Below are 18,886 nucleotides of genomic sequence, written 5' to 3'. Positions count from 1 at the left end.
AGATCTGGTGACTGTGGGGGCCATTTTAGTACAGTGAACTCATTGTCATGTTCAAGAAACCAATTTAAAATGATTTGAGCTTTGTGACATAGTGCATTATCCTACTGGAAGTAGCCATCAGAGGATGGGTAAATGGTGGTCATGGGAAGGGATGGACATGGTCAGAAACAATGCTCAGGTAGCCCGTGGCATTTAAACGATGCCCAATTGGCACTAAGGGGCCTAAAGTGTGCCCAGAAAACATCCCCCACACCATTACACCACCAGCAGCAGCCTGCACAGTGGTAACAAGGCATGATGGATACATGTTCTCATTCTGTTTACGCCAAATTCGGACTCTACCATTTGAATGTCTCAACAGAAATCGAGACTCATCAGACCAGGCAACATTTTTCCAGTCTTCAACAGTCCAATTTTGGTGAGCTCGTGCAAATTGTAGCCTCTTTTTCCTATTTATAGTGGAGATGAGTGGTACCCGGTGGGGTCTTCTGCTGTTGTAGCCCATCCGCCTCAAGGTTGTGCGTGTTGTGGCTTCACAAATGCTTTGCTGCATACCTCGGTTGTAACGAGTGGTTATTTCAGTCAACGTTGCTCTTCTATCAGCTTGAATCAGTCGGCCCATTCTCCTCTGACCTCTAGCATCTACAAGGCATTTTTGCCCACAGGATTGCCGCATACTGGATGTTTTTCCCTTTTCACACCATTCTTTGTAAACCCTAGAAATGGTTGTGCGTGAAAATCCCAGTAACTGAGCAGATTGTGAAATACTCAGACCGGCCCGCCTGGCACCAACAACCATGCCACGCTCAAAATTGTTTAAATCACCTTTCTTTCCCATTCTGACATTCAGTTTGGAGTTCAGGAGATTGTCTTGACCAGGACCACCCCCCTAAATGCATTGAAGAAACTGCCATGTGATTGGTTGACTAGATAATTGCATTAATGAGAAATAGAACAGGTGTTCCTAATAATTCTTTAGGTGAGTGTAAATTAGTAGTAATAAGAAGAATATAATTGCACCAAAGGTGTACATAGCCTTCCAGAGTAATTCCTCATTCACATGTTAGTGTTTGGTCAGTGATTGGGAGCCAAAACCATGTGTGGCTCTAAACACAGATCAGGTGCAGATCTTTCCTGTATACCTTATCTCTGTGGAGGCTCCACTCCTGGTTTTGGCTCACAATCACTAATGGAAATCTCTGACCAAACACTAACCTGTAAATGAGGTTTAAAGGGTTTGTCTCATCACAGACAATAGGGGCATATCGCTAGGATATTACTCCATTATCTGATAGGTACGGGTCCCACCGCTGGGACCCACACCTATATCGAGAACGGAGCACCGAAAATGTTGGAGGGCGCACTGTGCATGCGCAGCCGCCCTCCATTCATTTTCTATGGGGCAGCCGAAAATAGCCGAGCACTGGCTCGGCTAATCCTGTCTGGCCCATAGAGGTGAATGGGAGCGCTGGCCTGTTCTATGGGGAGTGTGCTTGTTGGGGGCCGGATCGGAGTCCTTCAGCCACCACCTTGCGGGGCTCCGTTCCCGATATAGGTGCGGGTCCCAGCGGTGGGACCCGCACCGATCAGACAATGGGGGCATATCCTAGCAATATGCCCCCATTGTCTGTGATGAGACAACCCCTTTAAGCCTAAAAGCAGAGTTTGTGGGTTTGTGATGGGAAGGTCTATCTAGAGGTTTGGTTAGAATAGGTGTTTTCAGGTATAAGGGCATGTCACATGTGGAGTAAATGCTGTGGATTTTCCACAGTTTACAGTACTAGAAAAAAAAATTGCTTTAAAGGGAACTTGTCACCATGAAAATGTAAAATAACCTGCAGGCAGCCTGTGATAGAGTAGGATGAGCTGAACAGATTAATATATGACAAAAGATTTAGTAAAACTTGTAATTTATTTATTTAAATTCCTGCTCATTCAGGGCTTTGAAGTCCCGGAGGCGGTCCTATCAGTGATTGACAGCCTTCCCTCTATGACTGTGTATACAGAGATAGCTGTCAATCACTGATAGGACCGCCCCCTGAACTTCAAGCCCTGAATGAGCAGGAATTTAAATGAATAAATTACAAGTTTTACTGAATCTTTTCCTATAAAATGATACGCCAATCTGCTCATATCCTCCAGCTCTATAACATGCTGCCTGCAGCTCAAAAACTAAGTTCAACATGACAAGTTAATTTAACTGACCTGCGCTGTGGGTTTTCTGCAGCATGTCAATATGTGATGCAGGTTTTACCCCACAGCTTTTGACCTTTCTGAGATGGAAATTCAGCAGCTGAGTCATTGGATGTACAATAGCAAGGTGGGCATTTCCTGGTTATAGGGGGGAGAGGTCAGAAACAAAGCCAGCTATAGGTGTGCCCAGAATACATCCAGGGAATGAGCAAGGAGTCAAAGTAACATAGTTTGTAAGGCTGAAAAAAGACATCCATCCAGTTCAGCCTGTTATCCTGCAAGTTGATCCATGAGGTAGAAACCAATTTTCCTCATTTTTGGGGGAAAAATGTCCTTCCCGATTCTAATCAGGCAATCAGAATAAGGGTCTATTCACACGTCCGTAGTGTATTGCGGATCCACAATACACCCGGCCGGCACCTCCATAGAACTGCCTATTCTTGTCCACAAGAATAGGACATGTTCTATTTTTTTCTGAAACCCGCGGACCGGAAGATCGGGGGCGCGCTCCGGAAATGCGGATGCAGACAGCACACTGTGTGCTGTCCGCATCCATTCCTCCCCTATAGAGAATAAGTGGGTCCGCACCTGTTCCGCAATTTGCGGAACGGATGCGGACCCATTCACCGGACGTGTGAATGGACCCTAAGTCCTGGGATCAACGACCCTTCTCCATAAATCTAGTAACTATAACCTGAGTTATAAAAAGAAAAAGTTATAAGAAGAAAACTACAGCATGGAACAGAAAAACATAAAGGAATATTTAGGAATAAAGGTAGGCAGACTGCTGGCACACAGGACCAGGAGCACACAGCTACAAGAATAAGGGTGCCTTGACATATTGTGGAAAGTTCTGCCGGAAAATCTGCAGGATTGTTGCAGATTTTTTGGTGTGAAGTATGGTGCAGATTGTGTGGCAGATTCCCTGTATGAGAATCTATCCATTCAATTCAATGGCAAACTGACTCTGCAGTAGAAAATTTTGCGTGAAAATCAGCAAAAAATCCACTTTGTCATAAGATAACATGGTGGAAGTTTTGATGTTGCATATTTTCTGGCAGAATTTTCTGCATAATGTGAACTCATAGCACCCGCACTGAATCCAGACCCATTAATTTCAATGGGGATGTGTACATGAGCGTTGGTTTTCACGCATCACTTGTGTGTTGCGTCAAAATCGCAGCATGTTCTATATTCTGCGTTTTTCACGCCACTGGCCCCATAGAAGTGAATGGGGCTGCGTGAAAATCGCATCGGCAAGCAAGTGCGAATGCAATGCGTTTTTCATGAATGGTTGCTAAGAGATTTTTTTTTATCGCGCGTGAAAAACACATCAATAAAAAGTGAACAACTGAACGCGATGGGATACAAAACTGAATAAACTTGGTTGCGAAATAGCGCATTTTTCACTGAACTCATCCGCGACGCATCCGGACCTAATCCGCTCACGTTCGTCTGCAAGGGGCCTAAGGATCTTAGGATAATGGAGCCATACATTGTAAATCAGTGATCTCCAGCTGTTGTTAAACAGCTTATTCCGTCAGGTCTTGCTGGGAGTTGTAGTTTTGCAACAGCTGGAGAGCCACAGTTTGGAGATCACTGCTGTAGAGCTTGCCAGGATGCAGTACTGCACTTCTCTGAGCCACTGGATGGCTTATATGGCTATGAAGGAGAGTAGTCTCTAAAACACAGATGAGATACAGAATGGGAATGGAGCCAAAATATAGATGATTGCACAATTCCTAGTAGCAGGCAGTCTGGTAAAAAGAAGTCAGGTGCTGGAAAGACAGAGAAAAAGGTTAAAGGGTAACTCATATTTTTTTTATTTGCTAGTTTATTAGAGCTAGGCATGTATACTTGAGTTAGTCTGTGAATGGTTGTCAAAAGATCTGTAATTACCTTATAATAACAGCTTTCATTATTGTTCTCTGTCCCTTTCCACTGCTCCCATAAAAGACCGTTACTAGGGCTTGTCTGTCTTCCTTTTAGTATAAACAGAAGACAGAGGGGCGGTCTTCCACACTGCATGCCTGCATTAGGCTTCAGAGTGAGGAGGCGTGTCTCTCAGTAATCCAATCTGATTGGCTGGCAGGGAGCTGCTGGCTACAGCAAGTGTGTATGTGAAGTGAGGGAAAGCAGATTTGGCCTCAGAGAACTGACAGAGGATCCATCTTGAGAAGGTCCTCATATTGTAAATGTTTAAACAGCCGTAACTAAGGGAAAAACTCAAAGAAAACAGTGGTATGTGAAGAAACTAAATATTGCTTTATGCAAGTCACTTTGTGCACCCTTGCTCCTCCTGCTTTCTTTGCCAGACCCTGTCTCTGCTTGATTGACAGGACCAGGTTCCTGCACTGTCATCTCGCCTGGCCTTGTCCTCCAAGAAGAGGAAAGGGCTGGCAGAGGTAGCAGGAGGAGCAAAGGCTGCTTGGACCCATCCCCAGTACACTTAACTTTGCATATAGATTAATGGTTTGTTTTGCTCCAGAATGAAGCAACATATCAAAAGGTATCATTCAGCTGAGCTAGCCCTACAAGGCATTGTGTCTGGTTGAACAGTGAATTTTCAGGTGACAGACTCCCTTTAAGGGTATATCCACATTGAACTGAAACGCTGTGGATTTTTATGTGCAAATCTACAGCATTTTATGGTTACTAGCAAAGTAGATTTTAAGTACTTGACTATAGCAACTAGTATTTTGTCACTTCCAAAGCAAGATGCCTGGCTGATTTGTCTGCTGCAAATGAAGTACCCTGTGGATGTACTGTAATGGAACTTGTCTAGTCGGAGGGATTGAGTGAGAGTTGAACAAATCTCCCTAACAATTACTATGTGGTATAAGGAAATAGTGCGCTTATGACAAATCTTTTTTTTTTTTACTAAATAATTGTATTCCCTGTAATATAACATTTCTTTGCAATTTGGAACTCTGCTATTCCTCCTAGAAATGTTTGAATTAATTGACAACTGGGTGTTAGCAGTTGAAGTTGTCCCGACACAGTCTGCAGCTATCTAGTCAGTGCTGCAAGTGTCAAACTGTGTGGGGACACACCCATTTAGAAGAGGAATGGTAACACCCAGTTGTCAATTCATAATTTATTAATTTCAGGAGGAATTACAAAGGAAACTGCTTAAGGGCTCATGCACGCAAATGTATTTTCTTTACGTGTCCGTTCAGTTTTTTTTTGCGGACCGTATGCGGAACCATTTATTTCAATGGGTCCACAAAAAAAATAACAGCAGAACTAAATATAGAAGCAAAAAAGGTTATTTATGCTAGTAAACCTGCAAATTACTTTGACATTAAAGGGGTTGTGGCACCTTTAAATGTTATTTTAATATAATTCTGTATGAAAAACTATTTACTTTCTGTTACAAAAATGCTCCATTTGTGAGACATTCTTTTTATTTCATTATAATGGCTTCCCAGTGGTCTAATCTGTATAACAATGTGTATGTCCACCTAACAAGGTGGTCACACATGCTCATTTCCATCCTTCAACTGCCACTAGCTGTAAGGCTGTAACAGGGAGAGAGCTGCAGCAAGAAAAGACACCCCCTAGGCTGTGATAGGGAAAGCCGCAGCAGAAAGGACACACGCCTTGTGCTGCCAGCCTGAAGAAAATCTAGCAGAGCAGTGAATAGAGAGATCTCTGGATCCATGTGAGGTGCAGGGCTGGTTCTAGCTTTGTTATAACGAGACTGTCATGTCTTATATGACGTCTGATTTCCATTTTTTACATCAATCATGCAATAACTTTAAACGCAGTTCCAGAACTTTTGTTGTGTCAGTGATTCTTCGGAATAGCCCCTTTCATTTTTAACCTACCGGTAAACGTTTTTAAATCTATATTGATATGACAATTATTAACATTTTGTAATATTTCTTCTCTCGTAGGTCCCGGCTTTCTGCAGTAGTATTTACTTGTCAAAATGAACCTTCTGAACCCATTTCAATATGGCTCCTCTTATCAATGGCATGATCAGAAGTTGTGGTAATTCTTTGGAAAACAAGGTACTTTTTGCAAAGAAAAAACAACTTTATATGTTTACAAAAATTAGATGGTGCAGTAAATGTTCTTATTAAAAGTGAAGAATAGTTATCTGGCGGTCAGCCAGCGCCTAAAGTGTTTTTAATTTGAAACTCCCTGTTGTATGACACATTTTTGAGGAATGAGAGAAAAAAAAACTTTGAAGTATCTGCATATTTGTGTGTAATTAAAGTGGATTTGACCTGTTTCATTGGACATTGAAATTTTCTATGTTTGGGTTTGAACACACTAAACAGAAGTGTATTTTTCGTGTAGCTGACATGGATGATGATGACGACTCCGGTCTTCTTGATTTTATTGGGTAAGTAGATCATATTTATTCATATGCATAGATCTGAATAAAATCAATTATTGTTAGGTTATCTATCACCTGGAAACTTTATGCCTCCCATTCTTTTTTATTATTAATTGGGAAATTATATTTCTGTTTCATAAACAGGGCTTTACAACCTTTATATCCTAAGCATGCCTTATTGAGGGGTATAGCAAATGCGTTTAAGGCAATAAAAAGAGGCTGGCAACATAGAGATTTCATCATTCATAATAGGTGATGGTCACAGGTCGCCTTCTTCTTAAAAAGTGACCCCTGCACAGGTTGCAGGGCGCACCCACAAAATTCTCCTAAATAAACGAATCTCCAGACTTCAGGTTCTTCTGGTTCATGTGGCTGCTGTAAGGCCTGTTTCACACTTATGGTAAAACAGGAACAGCCTTTCGGATCCGTCCTTGCCAGGCGCAGCCATGCGCTGCCAGCAATCTGTCCGGGCCCATTGACATCCAGCTGCAACCCAGAAAATATGTCGAGGAGCGGCTGGACGGAAACTGCTGCGTGCTGCCGGATCAGTTTTACCTTTAGCGTGAAATAGCCCTAAAGCAAATGTCTGAATTTATCTAACTGCACTAAAACTACAATCAGAAAATAAAAACAGTTTACAATAAGGCCTCATGCACACGACCGTTGTGTGTTTTGCGGTCCGCAAACCGAGGATCCGCAAAACACGGATGGCGTCCGTGTGCGGGACGGCACGGATAGCCATTAATATAACTGCCTATTCTTGTCCGCAAAACGCGGACAAGAATAGGACAGGTTATATATTTTTTGCAGACCATGGAACGGAGCAATGGATGCGGACAGCACACGGAGGGTTGTCCGCATCTTTTGCGGCCCCATTGAAGTCAATTGGTCCGCATCCGAGCCGCCAAAACTGCGGCTCGGATGCGGACCAAAACAACGGCCGTGTGCATGAGGCCTAAGAATAATATGTATCAGCATACAGTTGTAATTTGTAAAAGAAATATAAGCGATACATTCCCTTTAGGGCTCATGCACACGAAAGTGCCGTGTTTTACGGTCCGTAAATTGTGGATCCGCAAAACACGGATGCTGCCCATGTGCCTGCCGCAATTTACGAAACGGGCGGCCCACTATAGAAATGCCTATTGTTGTCCACAAAACGGACAACAATAGGACATAATCTATAATTTTTGTGAGGCCACGGAACGGAGCAGTGGATGCAGACTGCACACGGAGTGCTGTCCGCATCTTTTGCGGACCCATTGAAGTGAATGGGTCAGCATCTGAGCCGCAAAAAATGTGTCTCGGCTGCGGAACCAAACCACGTTTGTGTGAATGTGCCCTTAATCTGTCACTTGACCTTCAGTAAGCATGGGAAATAAACAAAGTTAGGCCTCCTGCATACGACCGTATGGCTTTTTCAGTGTTTTGTGATCCGTTTTTCACGGATCAGTTGTTCCGTTTTTTGTTTCCGTTGTGTTTCCGTTTCTGTTCCGTTTTTCCGTTCCGTTTTTCCGTATGGCATATACAGTATACAGTAATTACATAGATAAAATTGGGCTAGGCATAACATTTTCAATAGATGGTTCTGCAAAAAACGGAACGGAAACGGAAGACATACGGATGCATTTCCATATGTGTTCAGTTTTTTTGCAGACCCATTGACTTGAATGGAGCCACGGAACCTGATTTGCGGGCAATAATAGGACATGTTCTATCTTTAAACGGAACGGAAATACGGAAACGGAATGCATAAGGAGTACATTCCGTTTTTTTTGCGGAATCATTGAAATGAATGGTTCTGTATACGGACCGTATACGGAACGCAAAAAACGGCCAGTACACGGGGGAAAAAAACGGTTGTGTGCAGGAGGCCTTAGCAACATACTAATACACCCGAGTCATGTCCGGGATAAACCAGTCACTGCCACCTTTCTGGAAATGCATGGAAGCCAAGTCTCGAAGGTGTAAGGTTTAGCTTTTCTTATAGACTGTAGGTGTTGCATAAATCTACTGTAATGCACAGCGGTTGGAACCTCCATGGTTTCGTTTTGATTAATAATCTACAGTGATCTGGCTATAAAACATTATAAATTATTTTTAACCCTTTTGCTACTGTAGTGTCCATTCACCATTATTACAGATAAGAGATTGATCCTAAGTAACAACTCTATTATTATTATCTATCCAGCCGGGCAGTCCCTGGGCAAGGGAGGTGGAAGGATATTGGAAGGGAATAATGGAAAATAAATATATTACCTTATAATTGTAATGTTTTATACATTTATAAATAAAGAAGGGAAAATTAAAAAGATTGGATCCATCCATCATCTATGCCTCTGGTTGATTTTTGATCCACCCACTTTTGGCAAATTTTTTGAATAAATACAGTCCTGATCAAAAGTTTAAGACCACTTGAAAAATGGCAAAAAATCATATTTCGCATGGCTGGATCTTAACAAAGTTCCAAGTAGAGCTTCAACATGCAACAAGAAGAAATAGAAGTGAGACAAAACATTTTTTGAGCATTCAATTTAATGAAAACAACGAATAAACTGAAACAGGCTGTTTTTCAGCTGATCAAAAGTTTAGGACCCCACCTCCAAAAAAACACTAAACCCCCCCCCCCAAAACAGAAATCCAACTTCCAAACATGAACTCAGTAATGAGTAGCTCCGCCTTTATTGTTTATCACTTCAAAAATTAGTTTCGGCATGCTTGATGCAAGCGTTTCCATGAGGTGAGTGGGAACATTTCTCCAAGTGGTGAAGACGGCCGCACGAAGGCCATCTACTGTGTGGAACTGTTGTCCATTTTTGTAAACTTCCCTTGCCATCCATCCCCAAAGGTTCTCAATTGGATTTAGATCAGGGGAACACGCAGGATGGGCCAAAAGAGTGATGTTATTCTCCTGGAAGAAGTCCCTTGTCCTGCGGGCATTGTGTACTGTAGCGTTGTCCTGTTGAAAACTAAGTGGTTACCACACAGACGAGGGCCCTCAGTCATGAGGAATGCTCTCTCCAACATCTGGACATAGCCAGCGGCCGTTTGACGCCCCTGCACTTCCTGAAGCTCCATTGTTCCACTGAAGGAAAAAGCACCCCAGACCATTATGGCGCCCCCTCCACTGTGGCGCGTAGAAAACATCTCAGGTGGGATCTGCTTGTCATGCCAGTAACGTTGGAAACCATCAGGACCATCAAGGTTACATTTTTTCTCATCAGAGAATAAAACTTTCTCCCACCTTTGAATGTCCCATGTTTGGTGCGTTCTGTTCTGTGGCGTTCAAGGAGACGAGGTCTTTGAAGACGTTTTTTGTTTTGAAGCCCTTCAGTCTCAGATGCCGTCTGATGGTTATGGGGCTGCAGTCAGCACCAGTAAGGGCCTTAATTTGGGTCGAGGATCGTCCAGTGTCTTGACGGACAGCCAATTGGATCCTCCGGCTCAGTGCTGGTGACATTTTTGTTGGGTCTTCCACTTGACTTTTTTGTTCCATAACCCTCAGGATCATTTAAGAAATTCCAAATGACTGTCTTACTGCGTCCCACCTCAGCAGCGATGGCGCGCTGTGAGAGACCCTGCTTATGCAGTTCAACAACCCGACCACGTTCAAAAAGGGAGAGTTTTTTTGCCTTTGCCATCACAACGTGTGACTACCTGACAGAAAATGACAATGAATCCACATCTTTGCACAGATTTGGCCTTTTAAAGGCATGTGGTCCTAAAATTTGGATCAGCTGAAAAACAGCCTGTTTCAGTTTAATCGTTATTTTCAATTAATTGAATGCTCAAAAAATGTTTTGTCTCACTCTCATTTCTTCTTGTTGCATTTTGAAGGTCTACTTTGAACCTTGTTAAGATCCAACAATGTAAAATAAGATTTTTTGCAATTTTTCAAGTGGTCTTAAACATTTGATCAGGACTGTATATAGAGGATTTATTTCTGCTGCATATTGTATGTTGAGGAATCAGAAGCCATGACACTTGCTACTCTGCAAAACCTCTGACCTACTAGATGTTTCTGTTCAGAATTGTCTTTCTGCTTCTTGGAGACGTGCCCTGCCAGATAATAACCCGTGGGCATCAACCACCTGCGTCAATGCACTAGTAGGCATTATCAGGCTTATTCCCTTCCCATGTCCTATGCCATTGTGCGTGGTCTGAACTTCTTCAGGATTTGCCCTTTGCCTCAGGAGACAGATCACTGAATGGTCTTTGTTTAAATGTAATACATTTTACAATCTACTCATTCCTGCAGGAGTATTGAGAGTAGTGACAATAGTAGATCAACAAGTTTTTTGCTATGAACAAATGTTTTTTTTTCTAATAAGCCTTGTTTATTTTTTAATGCAACTTATTTAATTTTCCTTTTTCTTCAAGGGACCCACAGGCATTAAATTATTTTCTGCATGGATCTGGTTGTAAATCAGTAAGTGGTTCTCTCTCACATTTAATTTAAATTAGCTGGCGGGACCGAGGTTTACACATGTTGAAATGGGGTCTACATAGAGGACAGCACCCATTATCTAAAAGGAAAATTAGGCCCCCTGCTTGTGCCCCCGCTGTACATCATCTCCACTCTAGCTTTAGTTGACCTTGTGAGTGTATGATAATTGTAAGATGAGTAATGATTTACAGTGTTCACATCTGCATCGGAGACTCCATCGCAAATTCCGTCATTTTTGACAGCAAAAATAGTGTTGCATGTTTCAAAATGGCAAACACCTTGGTAGAACTTGACGGACCCAATTTTATCCCCTTCTTGACTCTGTGATTTTCCGTTTTGTCGTTTTTTTTTTCGCTCCCTGCCTTCACGGTGCCATAACTTTTTCATTTTTCGGTTGACATATGAGGGCTTGTTGTACTTTCTAATGCCACCATTTAATATGGCATACGATGTAGAGGGAAGCTGGAAAAAAAATCCAAATTTGGTGGAATTGGAAAAAAAACACAATTCTGCCCCAGTTTTATGGGTTTTGTTTTTATGGCATTCACTATGCGGTAAAAGTAACTTGTGCTCTTCATTCTGTGGATAAGTACGATTACGGCAATACTGCACTTATATAGTTTTTGTCAGAAAATAATTTTTTGCTTGTCATCACCCATAACTTTTTTATAGTTATGTCTATGGAGATTTGTGGGGTCTCAATTTTTGCGGGATGATTTTTAGTTTTTGTTAATACCATTTTGAAATGTGTATGACTTTTTGATCACTTTTTGTTGCAAATGTTTTTTGGGAAGTAAAACGGCGAATCAGGCATTTTTATTTTCTATACGCCATTCACCATATGGGATACATTTTTAATATTTTAATAGTACGGGCGTTTTCCCATGTGGCGGTTATTTATTTTTATTTTGGGCAAAGGGAGGTGATTAGAATATATATATATTTTTTTTTACATTTTTAAAAACTTTTTTACGTCCTCAAGTGGACTCCTACTTGGAATTTGCTCCATTATTCTATACAGAAATCGCTATATTACAATTCAGTGCTTCCACCTGCTGGCCTGAATTGTAATATACAGGTAATGAGCCTGGAAGCCTAGTGCAGGCTCAGGCTCATTACTAGCATAAAACGCTTTCCCGATCCCCGCCGGGGGAAAGCCTTCCTGCTCCGGAAGTGCACGCTTTTGGGTTTTAGCCCTCTCAGATGCTGTGGTCACATTTGAAATGTCCGCAGTCGGCATTACCTGTACAGCGAATATCATGAGGGGGTTAAGTCAGTTTGGAGTCCGTTGGATGCCACCGGTGTCCATCATGTGAAAAATCGGACAACATGGACAACATTGTAGCCACAGCACATCTGATCAAAAACTTTGATGTAATTATGCCGTATAAATGTTCGTACAAATAAATTGCTGTCTATAGCCAAATTCTGTCTTATTGAGGGTTAGTGTTACTAATCAAAGGGTGATGCTAGGGTTATGTTATTAATGTTATCTTCTCGTTAGCATAGGTCATCACTATCAGATTAGTGGGAGTCCAACTCCCTGCACCCCTGCCGAGGTCTGCAGTCTCCTCACAGCATACCAAGCATAGTGCCATATGTTGTATAGTGGCTGTGCTTGGTATTGCCGCCCAGGCCGATTCACTTGAATGTGACTGAGCTCCACATAGGCTAATTGACCAATGAACGTGACATCACTGGCCTAGGAAGAGGCAGCAGTGCTCATCAGAAGGCTACGGCCTCTTTAAACAGCTAATTGGTAAGGGTGTTGAGTGTTGCACCCAGACTGATCTGATATTGATGACCTATCCTGAGGAAGAACCATTGAAATCTGCAGCATGTCAATTCTGTTCCAAAATATTTTCAGATATTCCTCATTGACCTCAGCAAGGAAGAAAAAATATGCAACAGAATCTGCAAGTAGTCTAGTGTTCTAGATTTCCAGCAGATTTCCCATGGGTTTACATTCACCATTTCTTCTGGCATTTCATTTATTATTTTCGCATTCCTCAGTGAAAGGCCTCATGCACACGACAGTATTTTTTCACGGTCCGCAAAACGGGGTTCCGTTGTTCCGTGATCCGTTTCTGTTTTTGTTTCCGTGTGTCATCCTTGATTTTTGGAGGATCACCAGTCATGAAAAGTGAAAAAAAAATTTAACTTTCACACTTGCGTTCGGGGCGGATCCGTCTGGTATCTGCACAGACGGATCCGCACCTATAATGCAAACGATGGTATCCTTTCCGTCTGCATTATATTTCAGAAAAAAATCTAAGTCTAATTGTTTGTCACGAGGGTGTCAAGAGCCACGTCTGACTCCGTTATAACCGGGGTCAGGAAGTCGCAGCGGGTGGCTGCGAGCTCTATGTATAAAGATAGTGCTGTTTCTTAATGGTAGCTTTCTGGGTTTGCCTTGCAACCCTTTTTGGCTCACTCAGGGATCCGTAGCTCCTTCTCCTCAGCTGTTCCTTGTCCAGCACTCCCTACCTCCTTATATTCCCCTCTCCCACTTCTCTGGTTGCCAGATATAGAGCTTCCTGCCTGGACTTCTATACTGACCCACTGGAGCTGAGTCGCTGTGATCCCTGGTTGTTGGTCCAGAGTGTTACCCTCCGGATCCCTGTTGGGCTTTTGTTGTCTGCTGTTGTCGCCCACCTGGGATTATATGTTTTGTCTGTATTGTCTGTCCTCTCCTTGGTGTTTTCCTTTAGTGTCAGTGGTGCGGACTAGTGATCCCACCGCCCTGTTCATTACGTAGGGCTCATCTTAGGGAAAGCCAGGGTTTAGGCACGTGATCGGCGTACGGGTGATGAACCCGTCTAGGGACGTCAGGGCAGTCAGGTGCCAGCCGCAAGGTGAGTCAGGGGTCACCACCTTTCCCTCTCCCTTGGACAGGGCCTTCCCATTTCCCTCCCTTTGCGTGACGCCGGTCATGACATTGTTAGTCAGACGGATCCGTCCTGACTTTGCATTAAAAGTCAATGGTGGACGGATCCGTTTGAAATTGCACCATATTGTGTCAACGTCAAACGGATCCGTCTCCATTGACTTACATTGTAAGTCTGGACGGATCCGTTTGGCTCCGCACGGCCAGGCAAACACCCGAACGTCAAGTTTGCCTTGAAAATGATAGGAAAAAAACGGATCACGGACGCGGATGACAATCTTGTGTGCCTCCTTCTTTTTTTACGGACCCATTGACTTGAATGGGTCCGCGAACCGTTGTCCGTGAAAAAAATAGGACAGGTCATATTTTTTTGACGGACTGGAAACATGGATCACGGATGCGGATGACAAATGGTGCATTTTCCGAGTTTTCAACGGACCCATTGCAAGTCAATGGGTCCGCAGAAAATCACGGAAAACGGAACAACGGACATGGATGCACACAACGGTCGTGTGCATGAGGCCAAATCCAGAGAAAAATCCACATGGGTAAATCTGCCCTATTTACTGCATTGCAAAACAAATCTGCACCTTTCCGTGCTGATTTTCTTGTGGAAATTTCTGTGGATTCTGTGGAAAAATCTGACGTGTGTATTTACCCATACAGATGATGATGATGATGATGATAATTTGAATACATCTCATCATCACTATGGCTAGCATTTTCTGTGCGAGTTCTAAATTTGGCTCATGTGTATTTTCTGTTACCGGCTGGACCTAAGTCCATCTCCTAGCCTTTTACAAGGGCAGATTCAGGATTCTTAACCCTGACTTTCCATACAAACTATGCAGGTACAATCCAATTTTCCAGAAAGATAATTATGCTTTTTAGCAAACTCCGTCAAAAAGGTTTGCCACCCCTGCACTTTTGCGTAAAGCAGCTCCTTTTTCTCCCCCCAGATGGTCTCTTTTTGTTATTGTACAGGTGATAGGGCATGAATGATTGAGACCCCTCTATTACCTGCAGCTGAGAACCCATTAACCATTTTCCTGGTACTGACCTAATTAGCTGTGTTCAGGAACCCTAAAAACTGGATATTCCTTATAACTGCATGTATCATATTGCGTTTTATACAGTATATTTGTCTTACTTTATATTGACAGGGGCGAAGCTATAGGGGGTGCAGAGGTAACAGTCGCTACTGGGCCCAGGAGCCTGAGGGGGCCCAAAGACCCTTGTGCCACATAAGACACTGGCATTATAGAAAGTGCATGCTGGTCAATTTACACCTCTGGCTGGAGGGAAGGGGTAAGGTTAAGAATTTGGCATGAGAGGGTACCCTTTCAATGTTTGCCTCAGGCAGCAGGAAGGCGATGTGCTCCCCTGCCCCTTGCCAACAAGCACTGAGGGACGGGGGCCCAAGCTGAACTCTTGCACCAGGGCCCATGAGCTTTTAGCTACGCCCCTGTATATTGATTTCTATTTGTTCCCATTTTATGGCTCCTTCTTCCTTTATATTCATTCTGTTTATTTCCTTGCAGGCTGGTGAAGAATTAACAAATGCGGATTTTTCTGCATCTAATTCAAACTCCATTTTTGCTAATACTAGTGTAAGTACAAAGCTCAAAAGTGCTGTAGCTTTAGAGTATAGTCTGACAGTGCGGCTGGTGGCAAGCGGCTAAGCCACATTCACCTGCAGTAGCCGGTGACCACATGATTCATGCGGCTATTGGCTGCTGCAGGTGGGCATGACTTGGCCGCATATGGTCAGCCACACCATCAGGTCATACCCTTGATGTTCCAAACTTGAACAAGCAGGGCATGCATTGTGCTCTGCCTTTGTATTTTATACTGGAGAGCGGATTTCAGAGACTGCTACTAGTATTGTGATTGTTTGCATTGACACTTGCTCAGACAGAGAATAGGATGCAGGGTACCTACAAATACTATTCATTCCCGCCCAAGCTGCTGTCCTTCTGCTTTAGGCCCTTTCAAAACATCTATATGTATTTCTTAGCAGGAATTTGTATTCAAAAGCATAGCCAACTACGCTTGTCAATACAGTTATTGCAAAATTAATGCTGACGTATAACAGTAAGACGTACAGTATATGTTTAGTCTATCATACCCTATAAATATGTTTGACGTATAAGCTAGCAGTATAATATTAACATAGCCAAATTCATATCCACCAAAACTGCACAGTGGCACACTGAGTCCTTATGATTTGGTGTTAAGGAGTTATAGGCACTCCAGTGTGTGGTGTCTCCATGAGGCACTGAATTCTGTCCTGGCAACAATGCTTCAAGTGCAGAATACCTCCATAAAGTGACATGGGTGGGAACATACGGTACCTCTTTTTCTGTATGAATCCTTAAGAAGCAAACTCTGTGAGCCTCCATGTAAAATGAAGATACAGTATGGCACAATATTTTACCACCAAAATAAAATTGCATTTACATGTTTGTATCCATAGATTATTAATCAGTATTCTCTGTTCCCCATTAAGCTGACTGATTCTAAGTCATCCATTAAAAGTGTGCAAAGCCTGGCTGAAGACGAATCCGAAGAAGGACTTCAGCTGTCAAACAACATTCAGTTCTTTGAAGATGAGCTTGAATCTTCCTCTATCCAAGACCTCAGTGAGGACATTCTCCAGAAATCACTGCAGGAAGCCAATATCACAGAGCAGATATTGGCAGAAGAGGCTTATCTGGATGCCAGTGTAGGCACAAGCCAACAGTTTACAAATGTCCTGCCTCATGCCCACTCATCAGCATCCTTCTCTCAGGCTACTAATGCCGCTAGTTACTCAGGTCAAACTTTACATCCCATAGGAGTGACACATGTGCCTGTAGTCCCGCAGCAAGTAGGTGCATCGTTTGCCAGCAATACAGTAGGTGTGCAGCATGGTTTTATGCAACATGTTGGAATTATTCCTAGCCAGCATATTCCTACCAGTAGTCATAGTGGTTCTGGACAGATCCATCTTATTGGTTCAATCAACAACCAGTCTCCAGTAATGACTATTAATAATCTTGATGGGTCTCAGATTATACTTAAAAGCGGTCAGCAGGCACCTCCTAGTAGTACAAGTGGTGGAGTACTTGTACAGAGTCATACTCCAAATGGCAGTACGATGTTCACCAGTCCAAATGTAAGTCCAGCTGGACAGCAAGTCACAGTTCCTTTCAATAGTGGAAATTTCCAAACCTCCTTACCTGTCCACAACATAATTATTCATAGAGGTCCAGCGCCAAATACTATTAAAGGCCCAATTAATATTCAGCCAAAACCTATGCAGTTAGGGCAGCAAATGTCCTATAGCGTCAGCAATTTGGGAATACACCATCACAGACATCAAGGAGTGCATTGTGGTCCTGGAAATTCAGCACAAAGCCCTGTAATGGGTCAGCAAATTCCTGTAACTCATCAACGTTCCCATAAAGCATCAAGCCAGCAGTCAGGTAGCAGCATTGTCATCCATTCTCCTTTAGGTGAAGCACATGGTCATCATAATCAGTACCTCATTCCCACAGGGCTTTCCATAAACTCCAATTCTCTCCAGCATATTCAGGCCATTAACACCCAGTTTGTGCAGACACAGCTTGGTACACACCAAATACCCACGGAACATATAATGCTGAGCAGAAACACAGGTGGCATGGTCAGGCCTAGCCAGCATTATCCTGGCCAGATGTTACATAGCCCAGGAAATGCTGTACAGCTCGTTTCCAGTCAGACTTTCTCAAATTCTGGAGGACATGTCATTTTGAACCAAGGACCATCTCAAATTGTTGGAGGACAGGTAGCACAAGTATCTCCTACACTTTTACATTTGTCACCTGGTCAAGGCAATAAAGCCCAAGGAGGATCAACATCATCCGGCTGCTCAAACATGACAACAACAAGCCGATTTACTGTTATGAATCCTGGCACTGCTCTTCAAAGTATGGGACCATCGTTTCAGAGTTCTGGTTCTGGTGACAATTATGGCGAACAGCAAAATGACAGGCAACATCCTGTATTGAATGAGACTCATCTTCCAGGTTCAAATGCTAAATCTAACAGCATGTTCTGCTCCAAGCAGTCATTCTCCTGCAGTCAGGTATGCTATTACTCGACATTGCAGCATGATTTTGTCCTACTTTTTATAGAACATTTGTCCTGATGAGCATTGTAATAGCGTAGTTTATTAAAGTCTATGTACACCTTCGGGGGCAATTTTTATGATTTTACATATTTTGGGCTAAAAATTATTTTTTCCTTTGGTCTGTATTAAAAATATTCAGTCCTTTATGTCACAAAGGGTTAACTAGCTATGTGAATCGTACTTTCATTTTCACTTTGTGCCGGTCATCTAAGAAACCTCTAAATTACTAAAAGGTCATAAACACTTATTTAAGCCACATTCTCATCAATAAGATAAGGATTGAGCTATAATGAGTGTTTATAAGGTCAGAGACAAAGGGCCGTCAGCTGAGCTGCCTGACGGTAAGCAGTAAAAATACAGAGCTTGCTACTAGAGAATCTCAAGGCTGTACAGAGAAAGGGGCTTAACATTTTTAATAAAGACCAATTGAAAAAATGATTTTTAGCTCAAAATGAGTGCTATGCAATAATAAAATACAGTCCTGATCAAAAGTTTAAGACCACTTGAAAAATGGCAAAAAATCTTATTTTGCATTGTTGGATCTTAACAAGGTTCCAAGTAGAGCTTCAACATGCAACAAGAAGAAATGAGAGTGAGACAAAACATTTTTTGAGCATTCAATTAATTGAAAATAATGATTAAACTGAAACAGGCTGTTTTTCAGCTGATCCAAATTTTAAGACCATATGCCTTTAAAAGGCCAAATCTGTGCAAAGATGTGGATTCATTGTCATTTTCTGTCAGGTAGTCACACGTTGTGATGGCAAAGGCAAAAAAACTCTCCCTTTTTGAACGTGGTCGGGTTGTTGAACTGCATAAGCAGGGTCTCTCACAGCGCGCCATCGCTGCTGAGGTGGG

The 18,886-nt window shown here is 42.7% G+C and overlaps 1 protein-coding gene across 4 annotated transcripts in view; it reads left to right on the top strand.

The window, feature by feature from the left end:
* Positions 1–18,886, top strand: part of BICRAL (BRD4 interacting chromatin remodeling complex associated protein like) — a 61,586-nt gene that overhangs the window by 18,568 nt on the left and 24,132 nt on the right. For 3 of the 4 annotated variants that reach the window (XM_040430360.1, XM_040430359.1, XM_040430358.1), the window contains exons 2-6: positions 6,093–6,209; positions 6,483–6,547; positions 10,922–10,970; positions 15,417–15,485; positions 16,385–17,983. In XM_040430360.1, coding sequence (XP_040286294.1) covers positions 6,153–6,209; positions 6,483–6,547; positions 10,922–10,970; positions 15,417–15,485; positions 16,385–17,983 — 1,839 coding nt within the window. In that variant the 5' untranslated portion in view covers positions 6,093–6,152. The remainder of the gene's footprint in view (positions 1–6,092; positions 6,210–6,482; positions 6,548–10,921; positions 10,971–15,416; positions 15,486–16,384; positions 17,984–18,886) is intronic. The other variant, XM_040430361.1, reaches the window with a different exon arrangement.

The sequence above is a fragment of the Bufo bufo genome, chromosome 4 (assembly GCF_905171765.1).
Source record: "Bufo bufo chromosome 4, aBufBuf1.1, whole genome shotgun sequence".
Classification (NCBI taxonomy): domain Eukaryota; kingdom Metazoa; phylum Chordata; class Amphibia; order Anura; family Bufonidae; genus Bufo; species Bufo bufo.
Note: the sequence above shows the minus strand (reverse complement) of the source record. Positions and strands in the feature narration are given on the sequence as shown.